We start from the raw sequence: 19,101 nt of genomic DNA on the forward strand, positions 1-19,101 counted from the left end.
CATATGACCCACTGAAGAGATGAGTCTTCAGTAAAGACTTAAAGGTTGAGACCGAGTTTACGTCTCTGACATGGGTAGGCAGACCGTTCCATAAAAATGGAGCTCTATAGGAGAAAGCCCTGCCTCCAGCTGTTTGCTTAGAAATTCTAGGGACAATTAGGAGGCCTGCGTCTTGTGACCGTAGCGTACGTGTAGGTATGTACGGCAGGACCAAATCAGAGAGGTAGGTAGGAGCAAGCCCATGTAATGCTTTGTAGGTTAGCAGTAAAACCTTGAAATCAGCCCTTGCTTTGACAGGAAGCCAGTGTAGAGAGGCTAGCACTGGAGTAATATGATCAATTTTTTTGGTTCTAGTCAGGATTCTAGCAGCCGTATTTAGCACTAACTGAAGTTTATTTAGTGCTTTATCCGGGTAGCCGGAAAATAGAGCATTGCAGTAGTCTAACCTAGAAGTGACAAAAGCATGGATTAATTTTTCTGCATCATTTTTGGACAGAAAGTTTCTGATTTTTGCAATGTTACGTAGATGGAAAAAAGCTGTCCTCGAAATGGTCTTGATATGTTCTTCAAAAGAGAGATCAGGGTCCAGAGTAACGCCGAGGTCCTTCACAGTTTTATTTGAGACGACTGTACAACCATTAAGATTAATTGTCAGATTCAACAGAAGATCTCTTTGTTTCTTGGGACCTAGAACAAGCATATCTGTTTTGTCCGAGTTTAATAGTAGAAAGTTTGCAGCCATCCACTTCCTTATGTCTGAAACACATGCTTCTAGCGAGGGCAATTTTGGGGCTTCACCATGTTTCATTGAAATGTACAGCTGTGTGTCATCCTAACAGCGCACCGACATGAAACAACAATGATCCCTGGTGAAGAAACCAAAGGGAGTGCTTAATTTAGCTTAATCTTTGTGTGGAAGTACAGGTAGACCTAGGCCGAAGCGTAGCAACACACAACCAAATATTGAATTGCAGATAGAAAGGCTATGAAAAGAGACGACATGATTCCTTGATCTCCATGTCAGAGAGATATGTTTGTTCCACATAGCATATTTCTGTTGGAATGTGTGTGTACAGTATGTGGGTGTGTGCATGTGTGTATGTATCCAGGCACTCCTCACCCAGTAATGTATAAAATACATGCTAAAATATCTCTTTCTCTTTGACTTAGAAACACGCACACACACACACACTTAGAATTTGGACTCATTGGTCATATATTGCACAACTCCGCCCATCCCACAAGCCGCATGACAAACCTGTGTGTCAAGATTATAACTTTTCAGCGTTAAGATCAGAGAGGACACATTTGCTGAGAACCAAGAGTTGGGCTACAAGACATTGCAGACTAGCAGGAGTTGAAATGGGTCTTCCAGCCGGGCTGTTAGAGTTCTTGGGGCCAGTAGGGTGGGGGGCAGCAGCGCTGGTAGGGGTGCTTATATTGATTCAAGTGGTTAAAAAGAACAGAGAGGAGAAACATTCTATTTCTCCAGGAACTCACAAGTGTTTTGGTGACGAGAGAACACGGTTGAAGGAGAAAAAGTCTAATGAAGCTTCTGGAAGAACTGGAAACTCTAGGAAGAAGAGAGTAGAACCGTGCCGTCATGACGAACATGAGGATGACATAATAAAAGGTTACGGCCTTGGACATGTTCACAAATATAAAGAGTAAGTCCTTCATTTGGGAACATTTTTGTGTGGAGTTACAGGTAGACCAAGGCCTAATCTCATCAACCCAGAATCAATTACTGTTTGAGCGGAATACTTCAGCCATCTACTCGATGTTCTGGGTTCTGGGTGGATGACTAGTGTGAAAAGCAGAACCATGGTGGATCCATTTTTGGTTGCAGACAAGTCCACCTCACTTTCCTTCAGTGTGATTTCTGACCTTAAACTTAATCCGAGTCTATTGACGGACCTGTGTGTCAGTCTAAGTAACATAATAAAAATATCCCCATCAAAATCTGTCAGTTTAAAGTGAAGATAACATATATTTTGGCGTGGGCTGCATCTCAACCCACAGCATCCGCCTATGTCAGCGTTCCACATCTGTAGTGGAAGGTGGCCGAACTACAGACCATGAGACATCCCAAAACTCGGTCTTCTCACGAAAATGTCTGTAGCGTCCAGAAGGTTTGGCCTACAAACTTATAGAAAGTGGAGAATAAACACGATGGTGTTCTCTGTTTTCTCTTTGACCCACACAAGTGTCCCAGTACTCGTCTGAAGTTAACCAATACAAACAATGGAAGTCTGATGGTAACCCATACAAGCTAATGGAAGTAGAGAGGTAGTTTTGTGCCCCCAAAAATAAGGTGTTAAATATGTGTAAAAAAAAAATAGAAATCACTACATTTATCTGCATGTCCAACCCTTATATTTAGCCTCACAGTGAAGCATTTCAGCAGTTGATTTTCAGGACAACCAGGGCTACAAGTAAATTACAAAAACAGTAGCATTCAAATCAAATCAAAATCAAATCAAATTTTATTTGTCACATACACATGGTTAGCAGATGTTAATGCGAGTGTAGCGAAATTAGTTTTATTGATGGATGTCAATCAGAAAAATAAGGTCCACCAAACAAGAACCTGATTAAAAACAATTTATAAGAATGTAGTAAGTATAGAAAGTGTTTGCTCATTGGGAAATTAATATGTAACTAGTCAGTGACAACTGTGTGGAGTTTGGAGTTTGCAACAGCAACTATGTGAACTTATTAGAGTATTATAGACCCTATTGATTTCCTTCTATCTTCTATGTAGAATAACTCTTTACCTTCGAACTACTATTGTGTAGCTCGTGAGCGTTATAGAGCAAAACAGATTACAAGTACATGTTTGTGAGAGTCTCAATAGTTTGTAGCTCAAATCATTCGAACTCGGACCAACGTTTTTGTGAGAAAAAACGCTCGTGAACCCCTTCGGGATCCGCAAACATTGCTACCGTTAATCATACAGACTAATTAATGGTTATTATCAATGGACGCAGAAGAAATAGATGAACAACAAACACACAATGTTTAAAAGGGGTTAGATTAAAGTCTACTTTGATAGCTGAATACAATAGGCCTTGTTATGGATAGGCCTAGGACATAATGTTCATGACAGCATGTATATAATTCCAACTGCATTGACAAACTAATAATCTCGTCCACCAGCTGGCTCTCTGTCGAACCATATGGTTTCACAGGGCCTCAGAATGGAAGTTGAATAGTTGTCTATGGCAGAAGCGGATGAAACAACCTCTGGTTTTAATTGAATGATCTCTCAGTCCATCCTCTAGCATAATCCTTAGAACCTCCCCCCTACATTGTGGACTTCAAACGCCAGCACCACAAGTGATTTAAAGTGAGCTTAGAGAATTGGAAAGTACGCATCTTAGAAATAGTCAATGTGATTTAACATACATTTTCTTCGCCAATTTTTTTATAGTCCCATCCACTGTCACAGGCTCGCTCTCCATTCCCGTCTCGATTTAGAGCCACGCCTCATAATCGTGTGATTCACTCAGAATTTAAATTGATTAGCATTTCACTCAGTAAATTCACACCCCCAGAATTCCAATTAGTCCCACACTGTTACCAGGCTCTACACGCCAGCATTTCGAGACTGGAGACGAGGTTAAACAAATGATGTAAACCTGACCTACTAATTCTTCTTCTCTCCTCATAAGTGACAAAAAATTTCGACCATCTTGGTGTGATAAGGAGAATGAAGGCATTACAGAGGCAGACCATATTCCACCTAAAGATTCTCTGAAGAAGGCCTTAAACAATGTACGACAGGATCGTCTCCTACAAGTGAATCCAAGGCTTCATGAGATGATCATGAGCCTTGTTAATGACCCAACTGGACAGAAACTGTTAACCATGAGGGTTCTTTACCAGGATCACAGAGATGCTCTGACCACTGGTAGCAGCAAAGAATCTAAAATATGCAGGTGAATGCTTTAGAAATGCTCAAGGCTTTCCCCCGATATGTGTACAAGTTCCCTCCCCTTAACGATTGTAAATAGTTATTCATCCTTGAGCGCAGGGTTGGGGTCAATTCAGGAAGCATCATTCAAATTGAATTTCAATTGCAGGAAGTATAATTTAATTCAAAGCAATTCAAGCCAAATCAACTGAGACATGAAACAAATGTTTTATCCAAAGGATATGCCACTTATTAATGCAATAAATACACATACCATTCCAAATATTATTTTTATTATACGAGATGTTAGATTGTTCCCTTCCATACTGTAGTGTTTGATGTAATGCATTCTTGCCAAAAATGATCTGATATTAAAAAATATTGAGGGATTTATTCATTATTATAGACAACCCACAATATGATCTTAGAATATTTGCAGACCACTGTAATTATTTAAAATTGTTTTAGGAGAATGCATTTTTTAAATTAAATGTATGCTACATGGTGTTGGTAACCATACATGACAGCCTGGTCTCATAGTCTAGATGTAACATAGTGAATGTAAATCCGGGACACAATTTAGTATAACATGTTACGTTTGGTATGGTTACATAAGACAGATGGTAACTTAAGGCAAAAAATGAAAGTAGGGTGGTTGGTTGGGGTGGATGGGTGGGTGTTTCGTATTTGAGCTAATAAGCAACTTTTCAACTTACTACTTTTTATCTACTTTGCAACTACTTAGAATATTAGCTAACCCTTCTTCTTCCCCTAATCCTAACCTTAACCCTTTTAACTAACTCTTCCCTAATCTAAACCTTAACCATTTTAGCTAATACGTTCCCCTAACCCTTTAATCTAACTCCTAATCTTAACCCTAACCTTAATTTCTAAACCTAACCCCTAGCCTAGCTAACATTAGCTAATGTTAGCCACCTAGCTAGTATTATTGTACATTTTGTAACATATTGTGAGTTTTGCAAATTTGTAATATATTATGAATTGTAATTTGTACCATATCATACGAAATGGGTGATGGACATCCACAATTTAAGGCATATCATGCGAAACGTATCCTATCATATTAAATGGATACAAACAGATTAATACAATATGCTCTGAGACCAGGTTGTACATGATGTCAAAATAAACATTTCTATGGTGATTGAATAAATAAGCCATTTGAATTTCATTGAATTTCATGGAATTAAATTATACTTTAAATCTAATTCAAAATGAATTCAAATTCTGCTTCCTAATTCCAGAGTTAAATTAAAAATGAAAGAGCAATTCTCAATTCAGAATTGACCCTAACCCTGCTTGAGTGGGACTGAACAAGTGTAAACTTAATTGGAAATTGGGGAAAAAAACAGAAACAACCTCTTACCCTTACAATGACAGACTTTTCTGGTTACAAATTATAAATTAACAAAATTCCTGAAAGTAACTGTTAAAAAAAAAACGTTTCCATTGAGGATTTTGAATGGCATATTATTTTTCTTTACAATCCTATGATACCTATCCCATATTTTCATAAAACCACAAATTCCACGGGGGTAAGTGTTAGAGGTTGTTTCTGGACATTGCCTGTGCAGCTCCCCTGCTCTGTGTGTTATCTTTAATGCTTACCCCTCCTGTTCACAGGTGGACTCTGACACAAACAATGCTAAGTGGAAAAGATGATTGTGCAGTAAAAATGCTGGAGCAAGCTTTTATCATGGGTCATCCTATAGCTTCCCAGATGTTGAGACATGATGCTGGTAAAAATATATATATTCATACAGTATATACACTACCGGTCAAACGTTTTAGAAAACCTGCTCCTTCAAGGGTGTTAATAGAATAATAGTGAAGACATCAACACTATGAAATAACACATATGGTATCATGTAGTAACCAAAAAAGTGTTAAAGTGATAAAGAAAAATCTTCAATGAGTAGGTGTTCTAAAACTTTTGACCGGCAGTGTATATTTTCCCCTCATCATATGGATATTTAGTGTTAAACATAAATCTTACAAAGGTATCCAGTATATGTTTTTCCGTCAATGTTTTAGATTGTTTTATGAACTTGTAGTAGCCTAGGCACCCGATAGCGCACCCGGCACTAGATCTGCACTATCATTTAGCATAGCTGCGGGAAGATGTTTGGGGTGAAGGTGCTGTGATTTGACATAGAAAAAGGCCCAATTATTTGTTTTGTGTGTAATTTTTGTTTTACTATGATTTTTCAGTGGGTGTGCAGCATCCTCAGCACCTCTATGTCCTGCTGCTATGTCATTTAGGCTTGATGTGCATTCCCAGGTAATACATTCATGTCCCCCATGGACCAGCTCATACATAAACCATCCTCCATTCAGGCTGTAAAGGCATCATTTTCCTCACTTTAGTGGCGAGAAGGTGGGCGGGGGGTGGAAACAAGGAAAATATGCATACTTTCTTTATGAAACACCATTTCCACCACCATTTTGGTCTTTTCTGATCATTTAGGATGTTGGACTCCTTTAATTGGCTGAACGCTGTGTGCAGCATCCTAAATGGTCTGAAAATATGAAAATGGTGGTGGAAAAATGTGTTTCATAAAGATAGTATGCATATTTTCCCTGTTATTTTCTGCCTTCTCCCCATTACAGCTAGTTAACGAGGTAAACTATGCATTTGCAGCCTGAATGGAGGAGGCTTTTATATACGAGCCGTCTACAGGAGACATGAGTGTATTACCGGATATGCACATCAAGCCTAGCTAGATGATTGATAGTGCAGATCTAGCGCCCGTGCACTATTGGCTGCCTAGACAAAATGTGTAGTTGAGAAGGACTAGTGTTTGAATCACTAACATTCATTCTCTCAACGTGTAAAAATCCCTTGTAAATGTGAAAATATGCACTCTTATTGTAGGATTTGTTGACGCCGCACTACGTACCGAGGGTAAAGTTGACATGTCTGATGAAGGCACAAGGAGCTACTACAGATATGGCTACACTGACCTGGTCGATGAATATCTCTACAAGGGGATAATCAACGATGGTCAAGCAAAAGACCTCAAAATATGGGTGAAAAGAGAGATGCACCTGGACCGGGATACCGCAGAGTATAAGGAGATCCTTGAAGACATTAATGATTTCTATGACTGTTTTCATATGTTGTAGGCTTACTCTTACAGCAGTATCCAAGGGGAAAGAATCAAAAGTATACCTTCCATCACTTATCGATCATATTTTGGAGTAGCCTACAATTTCATGAATTTCATGTTGATAAACTCATCTTATAATTATAATGTTTTGCTTTACAACATGATTGGTTGATCCACAGATGTTGCAATCTCTATTGCACTCCACACTGCCCTTTCCCACCTGGATGAAAGGAACATCTATGTGAGAATGCTGTTCATTGACTACAGCTCAGCGTTCAACACCATAGTACCCTCAAAGCTCATCACCAAGCTAAGGATCCTGGAACTAAACAACTCCATCTGAAACTGGATCCTGGACTTCCTGACAGGCCGCCCCCAGGTGGTGAGGGTAGGTAGCAACACATCTGCCACGGTGATCCTCAACACTGGAGCTCCTCAGGGGTGCGTGCTCAGTCCCCTCCTGTACTCCCTGTTCACCCACGACTGCATGGCCAGGAACGACTCCAACACCATCATTTAGTTTGCTGACAACACAACAGTGTTGTAGAGGGAGGAGGTCAGAGACCTGGCCGGGTGGTGCCAGAATAACAACCTATCCTTCAACGTAACCAAGACTAAGGAGATGATTGTGGACTACATGAAAAGGAGGACCGAGCACGCCCCCATTCTCATCGACGGGGCTGTAGTGGAGCAGGTTGAGAGCTTCAAGTTCTTGGGTGTCCACATAACCAACAAACTATCATGGTCCAAACACACCAAGACAGTCGTGAAGAGGGCACGACAAAGCCTATTCCCCCTCAGGAAACTAAAAATATTTAGTTTCCTGAGATCCTCAAAAGGTTCTACAGCTGCAACATCGAGAGCATCCTGACCGGTTACATCACTGCCTGGTACGGCAATTGCTCGGCCTCCGACCGCAAGGCACTTCAGAGGGTAGTGCAAATGGCCTAGTACATCACTGGGGCAAAGCTGCCTGCCATCCAGGACCTCTACACCAGGCGGTGTCAGAGGAAGGCCCTAGAAATTGTCACAGACCCCAGCCACCCCAGTCATAGACTGGTCTCTCTACTACCGCATGGCAAGCAGTGCCGGAATGCCAAGTCTAGGACAAAAAGCTTCTCAACAGCTTTACCCCCAAGCCATAAGACTCCTGAACAGGTAACCAAATGGTTATCTGGACTATTTGCATTGTGTCCTGCCAACCCCTCTTTTTACGCTTCTGCTACTCTCTGTTCATCATATATGTATAGTCACTTTAACGATGCATACATGTACATACTACCTCAATAAGCCTGACTAACAGGTGTCTGTCTGTACATAGCCTTGCTACTCTTTTTTCAAATGTATTTTTACTGTTGTTTTATTTCTTTACTTACTTACCTACACACAATTGTAACCCTCTCACCTGGGTGTCACTGACTGGGGGTCCCCGTGAGGGTAACACACCTGACCCCTCTGTGCCCGCCGTGCTCAGTTAGCAGAAACTCAACACACTGTCACGTCTGGGTCCACACACACACACACACACACACACACGCACGCACGCACGCACGCACGCACGCACGCACGCACGCACGCACGCACGCACGCACACACACACACACACACACACACACACACACACACACACACACACACACACACACACACACACACACACACACACACACACACACACACACACGCACACACACATACCTTTTTTCCCCACACCATTGGTTAGAGCCTCTAAGTAAGCATTTCACTGTAAGGTCTACTACACCTGTTGTATTTGGCGCACGTGACAAATACACTTTTATTTGATTTGATATGATTATGTGCAGCAGTGTGCTAGTGGAGCCAATCTGCTTACGTTAAATAGTCTCTTGAAGCTTATCACTGTTTAAAGTCTCTTTCTAATCTACATTTATCTGGAGGTCTTCATATTGACCACATTGGTAAATGTATAGACTTCCTGCAAAATGTATACATTTCCAGATTTTCCACTTTTACACAAATGGAAGGCTGTGCAGCCATTGTTAAATTAATACTACCCAAATCATATGTAATAGGCCATACAATATATTGTTTTTCTTAATTGGATCTGTGTTGAAAAGTAGGCCTATCTATCCCAGAACAGCAATAATGAAATGCTCAAATATACTGAACAAAAATATACATGTAAATATAAACAATTTCTAAGATTTTTCTGAGTTACAGTTCATATGAGGAAATCAGTCAATTGAAATAAATTCATTAGGCCCTAATCTATGGATTTTAAATGACTGAGAATACAGATTTGTATCTGTTGGTCAAAGATACCTTTAAAAATGGGCCTCACAATAGGCCTTATTTCTGTGCATTCAAATTGCCATTGATAAAATGCAATTGTGTTCGTTGTCCATAGTTTATGCCTGACATACCATAACCCCACTGCCACCATGGGGCACTCTGTTCATACTGTTGACATCAGCAAACCACTCGCACACATGACGCCATACACGTGGTCTGCGGTTGTGAGGTCAGTTGGACGTAGTGCCCAATCCTCTAAAACCACGTTGACGGCGGCTTGTGGTAGTCGCCTCCTGTACTCCATGTTCACACCCGACTCCAACACCATCATTAAGTTTGCACAACAGTGGTAGGTCTGATCACCGAACAATGATGAGACAGCCTATAGGGAGGCCAGGACAACAAACTCTCCCTCAATGTGAGCAAGACAGAGGAGATGATTGTGGACTACAGGAAAAGGAGGGCCGAACACGCCACCATTCACATCGAATGGGCTGTAGTGGAGCAGGTCGAGAGTTTCAAGTTCCTTGGTGTCCACATCACCACCACCTAACATGGTCCAAACACATCAACACAGTCCTGAAGAGGGCACAACAAAACCTTTCCCCCTCAGGAAACTGAAAAGATTTGTCATGGGTCCCAGATCCTCAAAAAGTTCTACAGCTACACCATCGTGAGCATCCTGACCGGTTCTATCACATCCTGGTATGGCAACTGCTCGGCCTCCGACCATAAGGCGCTACAGGGGGTAGTGCGTACGCCCAGTACATCACTGGGACCAAGCTTCCTGCCATCCAAGACCTATATACTAGGCGTGTCTGAGGAAGGCGCAAAAAATTGTCAAAGACTCCAGTCACCCAAGTCATAGACTGTTTTCTCTGCTACGGCACGGCAAGCGGTTCCGGAGCTCCAAGTCATAGACTGTTCTCTCTGCTACGGCACGGCAAGCGGTTCCCGGAGCTCCAAGTCTAGGTCCAAAAGGCTCCTTAATTAACAGCTTCTACCCCCAAGCCATAAGACTGCTGAACAATTAATCAAATGGTCACCCAGACTATTTACATTGACACCCCCTTTGTTTTTACACTGCTGCTACTCACTGTTTGTTATCTATGCATAGTCACGTTACCCCTACCTACATGTACAAATTACCTCGACTAACCTGTACCCCCGCACATTGACTTGGTAACGGTACCCCCTGTATATAGCCTCGTTATTGTTATTTTATTGTTACTTTTATTACATTTTTTCCTTTAGTTTATTTAGTAAATATTTTCTTAACTCTATTTATTGAACTGCATTGTTGGTGAAGGGCTTGTAAGTTAGAATTTCACGGTAACATCTACACCTGTTGTATTCGGTGCATGTGACAAATAACATTTGATTTGATGGTAAAGAAATTAACATTAAATTCTCTGGCAAAGCTCTGGTGGACATTCCTGCAGTCAGCATGGCAATTGCACGCTCCCTCAAAACTTTAACATTCGTGGCATTGTGTTGTATGACAATTTATTTTAATTTTAGAGTGGCCTTTTATTGTTCACAGCACAAGGTGCACCTGTGTAATGATGTTTAATCAAAGTATTGATGTTTAATCAGCTTCTACATATGTCACACCTGTCAGGTGGATGGATTATCTTGGCAAAGGAGAAATGCTCACTAATAGGGTTGTAAAAAGATATGTGCTCAACATTTGAGAGAAATAACCTTGTGTGTGGAACACTTCTGGGATCTTTTATTTCAGCTCATGAAACATGGGACCAACACTTTACATGTTGCGTTCACATTTTTGTTCAGTGTACATTTACAGAACTTCTGATCATTTTCTTGCCTTAGTACCCGTTCATGGACTATGAACACATTGTTTTCATCAGAAGAGAAATGTGTGAAATTTCCCGGCAATCAGTAAATACTACTGGGCAAAATTCTAAATCATCCCATCAGTGTCATACTATGTACAATATATGGGAAGATCTAGACAATGGGGATTGTCTAATTGTTATGATTTTTTTTTTGCAGTATTGCGGACATGCAGAGACGCAAACAATTAAGATGGGTTCCTTTTCATCTCCCACATTGTGACCTTCCAGTATAGAGCTTTGCTTTGGTGTGGATTTAGACTTATATGTTCATATCAGTTGTGTTTCTCCATTGTATTCACTTTTCCATGTTCTATTGTGAATTGTGTTTCTGTGTAGCTATGGAAAGTTTTTTTAAAACAATCAGCGAACCAACTTTTGAATTGAATACATGGAATTGGATTGTGATGATACTGATGAATGAGTCCTGCACACAATGTGCTTATCAATGTTTTTACCAGGAATTATATTTGATTTCCTGTGTATGAAATTGTTTGGTGAAATAGTATTTTCCCATCATTCCACACCTTTAGATAGTTCTGCTTCCAATTTTAATCATCAGGATTTAGTGACCAAAAAAATAGAAATAGAAATAAAATGTGTTGATCTACTGAGATTTTTAAAATACTTTAACTTCCTGTTTTGTCTGCTTGGACTCGAGAGATAATTATGGTTGTGTTAATGTTCTTGGACTCGAGAGACAATTATGGTTGTGTTAATGTTCTTGGACTCGAGAGACAATTATGGTTGTGTTAATGTTCTTGGACTCGAGAGATAAGTATGGTTGTGTTAATGTTCTTGGACTCGAGAGATAAGTATGGTTGTGTTAATGTTCTTGGACTCGAGAGATAATTATGGTTGTGTTAATGTTCTTGGACTCGAGAGATAATTATGGTTGTGTTAATGTTCTTGGACTCGAGAGATAAGTATGGTTGTGTTAATGTTCTTGGACTCGAGAGATAAGTATGGTTGTGTTAATGTTCTTGGACTCGAGAGATAATTATGGTTGTGTTAATGTTCTTGGACTCGAGAGATAAGTATGGTTGTGTTAATGTTCTTGCAGGCAGTCATGTTCTTTTGATGAATTTACTTATGTTTTGAGAAGGCAACTTCACCTTGAAAACGCATTTACTGTTTTGCAAAAGCCCACAAAGTTCTGTTTCTTGTGGATTCTTGTTATGAACAACAATGCTTGTACGGGATTGAGATATATTGTAATAAAATATTAACTGTAGTACTCTAGTAATCTAAACATTTCAAGAACTAAGCGGATGGAAAAAGCTTTCTGACCGCGACTGGACAGAATACAGTGGTCAGGAGGACAGGCAGGCAAGCTCTTACCAGCTCTGCATACTGTAACTATCCCAAACCTTCCACCTTCCATGAAGAGTGCAGTTACAGGTTTTCACCTGTTGATGGTGCTGCCCACTTTGATAGAGTGGGCAGCACCACCATAGAGTAGTACAGTATAGTACCATTACATTACATTTAAGTCATTTAGCAGACGCTCTTATCCAGAGCGACTTACAAATTGGTGCATTCACCTTATCAACACCAGCATGGTAGAGTAGTACAGTATAGTATAGTACCAACACCAGCATAGTAGAGTAGTACAGTACAGTATAGTACCAACACCAGCATGGTAGAGTAGTACAGTACAGTATAGTACCAACACCAGCATGGTACAGTAGTACAGTACAGTATAGTACCAACACCAGCATGGTAGAGTAGTACAGTATAGTATAGTACCAACACCAGCATGGTAGAGTAGTACAGTATAGTATAGTACCAACACCAGCATGGTAGAGTAGTACAGTACAGTATAGTACCAACACCAGCATGGTAGAGTAGTACAGTACAGTATAGTACCAACACCAGCATGGTAGAGTAGTACAGTATAGTATAGTACCAACACCAGCATGGTAGAGTAGTACAGTATAGTATAGTACCAACACCAGCATGGTAGAGTAGTACAGTATAGTATAGTACCAACACCAGCATGGTAGAGTAGTACAGTACAGTATAGTACCAACACCAGCATGGTAGAGTAGTACAGTATAGTATAGTACCAACACCAGCATGGTAGAGTAGTACAGTATAGTATAGTACCAACACCAGCATGGTAGAGTAGTACAGTACAGTATAGTACCAACACCAGCATGGTAGAGTAGTACAGTATAGTATAGTACCAACACCAGCATGGTAGAGTAGTACAGTATAGTATAGTACCAACACCAGCATGGTAGAGTAGTACAGTATAGTATAGCACCAACACCAGCATGGTAGAGTAGTACAGTATAGTATAGTACCAACACCAGCATGGTAGAGTAGTACAGTATAGTATAGTACCAACACCAGCATGGTAGAGTAGTACAGTATAGTATAGCACCAACACCAGCATGGTAGAGTAGTACAGTATAGTATAGTACCAACACCAGCATGGTAGAGTAGTACAGTACAGTATAGTACCAACACCAGCATGGTAGAGTAGTACAGTATAGTATAGTACCAACACCAGCATGGTAGAGTAGTACAGTATAGTATAGTACCAACACCAGCATGGTAGAGTAGTACAGTATAGTATAGTACCAACACCAGCATGGTAGAGTAGTACAGTATAGTATAGCACCAACACCAGCATGGTAGAGTAGTACAGTACAGTATAGTACCAACACCAGCATGGTAGAGTAGTACAGTATAGTATAGTACCAACACCAGCATGGTAGAGTAGTACAGTATAGTATAGTACCAACACCAGCATGGTAGAGTAGTACAGTATAGTATAGTACCAACACCAGCATGGTAGAGTAGTACAGTACAGTATAGTACCAACACCAGCATGGTAGAGTAGTACAGTATAGTATAGCACCAACACCAGCATGGTAGAGTAGTACAGTATAGTATAGTACCAACACCAGCATGGTAGAGTAGTACAGTATAGTATAGTACCAACACCAGCATGGTAGAGTAGTACAGTATAGTATAGTACCAACACCAGCATGGTAGAGTAGTACAGTACAGTATAGTACCAACACCAGCATGGTAGAGTAGTACAGTACAGTATAGTACCAACACCAGCATGGTAGAGTAGTACAGTATAGTATAGTACCAACACCAGCATGGTAGAGTAGTACAGTATAGTATAGTACCAACACCAGCATGGTAGAGTAGTACAGTATAGTATAGTACCAACACCAGCATGGTAGAGTAGTACAGTATAGTATAGCACCAACACCAGCATGGTAGAGTAGTACAGTATAGTATAGTACCAACACCAGCATGGTAGAGTAGTACAGTATAGTATAGTACCAACACCAGCATGGTAGAGTAGTACAGTACAGTATAGTACCAACACCAGCATGGTAGAGTAGTACAGTATAGTATAGTACCAACACCAGCATGGTAGAGTAGTACAGTACAGTATAGTACCAACACCAGCATGGTAGAGTAGTACAGTATAGTATAGTACCAACACCAGCATGGTAGAGTAGTACAGTATAGTATAGCACCAACACCAGCATGGTAGAGTAGTACAGTACAGTATAGTACCAACACCAGCATGGTAGAGTAGTACAGTATAGTATAGTACCAACACCAGCATGGTAGAGTAGTACAGTACAGTATAGTACCAACACCAGCATGGTAGAGTAGTACAGTATAGTATAGTACCAACACCAGCATGGTAGAGTAGTACAGTATAGTATAGTACCAACACCAGCATGGTAGAGTAGTACAGTATAGTATAGTACCAACACCAGCATGGTAGAGTAGTACAGTATAGTATAGTACCAACACCAGCATGGTGTAGTAGTATAGTATAGTACCAACACAGTACAGTACAGTATAGTACCAACACCAGCATGGTAGAGTAGTACAGTATAGTATAGTACCAACACCAGCATGGTAGAGTAGTACAGTATAGTATAGTACCAACACCAGCATGGTAGAGTAGTACAGTATAGTATAGTACCAACACCAGCACAGTACAGTACAGTATAGTACCAACACCAGCATGGTAGAGTAGTACAGTATAGTATAGTACCAACACCAGCATGGTAGAGTAGTACAGTATAGTATAGTACCAACACCAGCATGGTAGAGTAGTACAGTACAGTACAGTACAGTACCAACACCAGCATGGTAGAGTAGTACAGTATAGTATAGTACCAACACCAGCATGGTAGAGTAGTACAGTATAGTATAGTACCAACACCAGCATGGTAGAGTAGTACAGTATAGTATAGTACCAACACCAGCATGGTAGAGTAGTACAGTATAGTATAGTACCAACACCAGCATGGTAGAGTAGTACAGTACAGTATAGTACCAACACCAGCATGGTAGAGTAGTACAGTACAGTATAGTACCAACACCAGCATGGTAGAGTAGTACAGTATAGTATAGTACCAACACCAGCATGGTAGAGTAGTACAGTATAGTATAGTACCAACACCAGCATGGTAGAGTAGTACAGTATAGTATAGTACCAACACCAGCATGGTAGAGTAGTACAGTACAGTATAGTACCAACACCAGCATGGTAGAGTAGTACAGTATAGTATAGTACCAACACCAGCATGGTAGAGTAGTACAGTATAGTATAGTACCAACACCAGCATGGTAGAGTAGTACAGTATAGTATAGTACCAACACCAGCATGGTAGAGTAGTACAGTATAGTATAGTACCAACACCAGCATGGTAGAGTAGTACAGTACAGTATAGTACCAACACCAGCATGGTAGAGTAGTACAGTATAGTATAGTACCAACACCAGCATGGTAGAGTAGTACAGTATAGTATAGTACCAACACCAGCATGGTAGAGTAGTACAGTATAGTATAGTACCAACACCAGCATGGTAGAGTAGTACAGTATAGTATAGTACCAACACCAGCATGGTAGAGTAGTACAGTATAGTATAGTACCAACACCAGCATGGTAGAGTAGTACAGTATAGTATAGTACAGTACCAACACCAGCATAGTAGAGTAGTACAGTATAGTATAGTACCAACACCAGCATGGTAGAGTAGTACAGTACAGTATAGTACCAACACCAGCATGGTAGAGTAGTACAGTACAGTATAGTACCAACACCAGCATGGTAGAGTAGTACAGTATAGTATAGTACCAACACCAGCATGGTAGAGTAGTACAGTATAGTATAGTACCAACACCAGCATGGTAGAGTAGTACAGTACAGTATAGTACCAACACCAGCATGGTAGAGTAGTACAGTACAGTATAGTACCAACACCAGCATGGTAGAGTAGTACAGTATAGTATAGTACCAACACCAGCATGGTAGAGTAGTACAGTACAGTATAGTACCAACACCAGCATGGTAGAGTAGTACAGTATAGTATAGTACCAACACCAGCATGGTAGAGTAGTACAGTACAGTATAGTACCAACACCAGCATGGTAGAGTAGTACAGTACAGTATAGTACCAACACCAGCATGGTAGAGTAGTACAGTACAGTATAGTACCAACACCAGCATGGTAGAGTAGTACAGTACAGTATAGTACCAACACCAGCATGGTAGAGTAGTACAGTATAGTATAGTACCAACACCAGCATGGTAGAGTAGTACAGTATAGTATAGTACCAACACCAGCATGGTAGAGTAGTACAGTACAGTATAGTACCAACACCAGCATGGTAGAGTAGTACAGTATAGTATAGTACCAACACCAGCATGGTAGAGTAGTACAGTATAGTACAGTACCAACACCAGCATGGTAGAGTAGTACAGTACAGTATAGTACCAACACCAGCATGGTAGAGTAGTACAGTATAGTATAGTACCAACACCAGCATGGTACAGTAGTACAGTATGGTATAGTACCAACACCAGCATGGTACAGTAGTACAGTACAATAACAACACCAGCATGGTACAGTAGTACAGTACAATACAGTACCAACACCAGCATGGTAGAGTAGTACAGTATAGTATAGTACCAACACCAGCATGGTACAGTAGTACAGTACAGTAACAACACCAGCATGGTAGAGTAGTACAGTACAGTATAGCACCAACACCAACATAGTAGAGTAGTACAGTATAGTATAGTACCAACACCAGCATGGTAGAGTAGTACAGTATAGTATAGTACCAACACCAGCATGGTAGAGTAGTACAGTATAGTACAGTACCAACACCAGCATGGTACAGTAGTACAGTACAATAACAACACCAGCATGGTAGAGTAGTACAGTATAGTATAGTACCAACACCAGCATGGTAGAGTAGTACAGTACAGTATAGTACCAACACCAGCATAGTAGAGTAGTACAGTATAGTATAGTACCAACACCAGCATGGTAGAGTAGTACAGTATAGTATAGTACCAACACCAGCATGGTAGAGTAGTACAGTATAGTATAGTACCAACACCAGCAGTAGTACAGTACAAGTAACAACACCAGCATGGTAGAGTAGTACAGTACAGTATAGTACCAACACCAGCATGGTAGAGTAGTACAGTATAGTACAGTACCAACACCAGCATGGTAGAGTAGTACAGTATAGTATAGTACCAACACCAGCATGGTAGAGTAGTACAGTACAGTATAGTACCAACACCAGCATGGTAGAGTAGTACAGTACAGTATAGTACCAACACCAGCATGGTAGAGTAGTACAGTACAGTACAGTACCAACACCAGCATGGTAGAGTAGTACAGTATAGTATAGTACCAACACCAGCATGGTAGAGTAGTACAGTATAGTATAGTACCAACACCAGCATGGTACAGTAGTACAGTACAATAACAACACCAGCATGGTAGAGTAGTACAGTACAGTATAGCACCAACACCAGCATGGTAGAGTAGTACAGTACAATACAGTACCAACACCAGCATGGTAGAGTAGTACAGTATAGTATAGTACCAACACCAGCATGGTAGAGTAGTACAGTACAGTATACTAACAACAACAGCATGGTAGAGTAGTACAGTATAGTACCAACACCAGTATGGTAGAGTAGTACAGTATAGTACCAACACCAGCATGGTAGAGTAGTACAGTACAGTACAGTACCAACACCAGCATGGTAGATTAGTACAGTATAGTATAGTACCAACACCAGCATGGTAGAGTAGTACAGTACAGTATAGTACCAACACCAGCATGGTAGAGTAGTACAGTATAGTACAGTACCAACACCAGCATGGTAGAGTAGTACAGTATAGTATAGTACCAACACCAGCATGGTAGAGTAGTACAGTATAGTACAGTACCAACACCAGCATGGTAGAGTAGTACAGTATAGTACAGTACCAACACCAGCATAGTAGAGTAGTACAGTACAGTATAGTACCAACACCAGCATGGTAGAGTAGTACAGTACAGTATAGTACCAACACCAGCATAGTAGAGTAGTACAGTACAATACAGTACCAACACCAGCATGGTAGAGTAGTACAGTATAGTATAGTACCAACACCAGCATGGTAGAGTAGTACAGTATAGTATAGTACCAACACCAGCATGGTAGAGTAGTACAGTATAGTATAGTACCAACACCAGCATAGTAGAGTAGTACAGTACAGTACAGTACCAACACCAGCATGGTAGAGTAGTACAGTATAGTATAGTACCAACACCAGCATAGTAGAGTAGTACAGTACAGTACAGTACAGTACAGTACAGTACAGTACCAACACCAGCATAGTAGAGTAGTACAGTACAGTACAGTACAGTACAGTATAGTACAGTACCAACACCAGCATGGTACAGTAGTACAGTACAGTATAGTACAGTACAGTACAGTACAGTATAGTACCAACACCAGCATAGTAGTAGTACAGTAGTACAGTACAGTATAGTACCAACACCAGCATAGTAGAGTAGTACAGTATAGTATAGTACCAACACCAGCATGGTAGAGTAGTACAGTATAGTATAGTACCAACA

General features: G+C 40.6%; 1 protein-coding gene across 2 annotated transcripts; it reads left to right on the top strand.

Annotated features, from left to right (window-relative positions):
- The first annotated feature begins 1,276 nt into the window (after window positions 1-1,276).
- Window positions 1,277-12,398, top strand: LOC118380310 (uncharacterized). 2 transcript variants are annotated; one of them, XM_052511521.1, is made up of 5 exons: window positions 1,277-1,667; window positions 3,675-3,941; window positions 5,561-5,676; window positions 6,813-7,103; window positions 7,227-12,398. In XM_052511521.1, exons 1-4 carry the CDS (start codon window positions 1,363-1,365, stop codon window positions 7,061-7,063), a joined length of 939 nt encoding a protein of 312 aa, XP_052367481.1. In that variant the 5' UTR covers window positions 1,277-1,362; the 3' UTR covers window positions 7,064-7,103; window positions 7,227-12,398. The 2 variants fall into 2 exon arrangements, with proteins under 2 accessions (XP_052367481.1, XP_052367480.1); XM_052511520.1 differs by having other exon boundaries at window positions 6,813-12,398.
- The last annotated feature ends 6,703 nt before the right edge of the window (window positions 12,399-19,101 follow it).

Source organism: Oncorhynchus keta, unplaced genomic scaffold (genome assembly GCF_023373465.1).
Source record: "Oncorhynchus keta strain PuntledgeMale-10-30-2019 unplaced genomic scaffold, Oket_V2 Un_contig_6954_pilon_pilon, whole genome shotgun sequence".
In the NCBI taxonomy this organism is placed as follows: Eukaryota; Metazoa; Chordata; class Actinopteri; order Salmoniformes; family Salmonidae; genus Oncorhynchus; species Oncorhynchus keta.

Bases quoted from the DNA above. Each gene is read 5' to 3' on its own strand.
- LOC118380310 (XM_052511520.1), top strand. From the start codon at position 1,363: ATGGGTCTTCCAGCCGGGCTGTTAGAGTTCTTGGGGCCAGTAGGGTGG. The intron at 1,668-3,674 runs GTAAGTCCTTCA...TCTCCTCATAAG, and splicing joins CATGTTCACAAATATAAAGA to TGACAAAAAATTTCGACCAT. The intron at 5,677-6,812 runs GTAAAAATATAT...CTCTTATTGTAG, and splicing joins GATGTTGAGACATGATGCTG to GATTTGTTGACGCCGCACTA.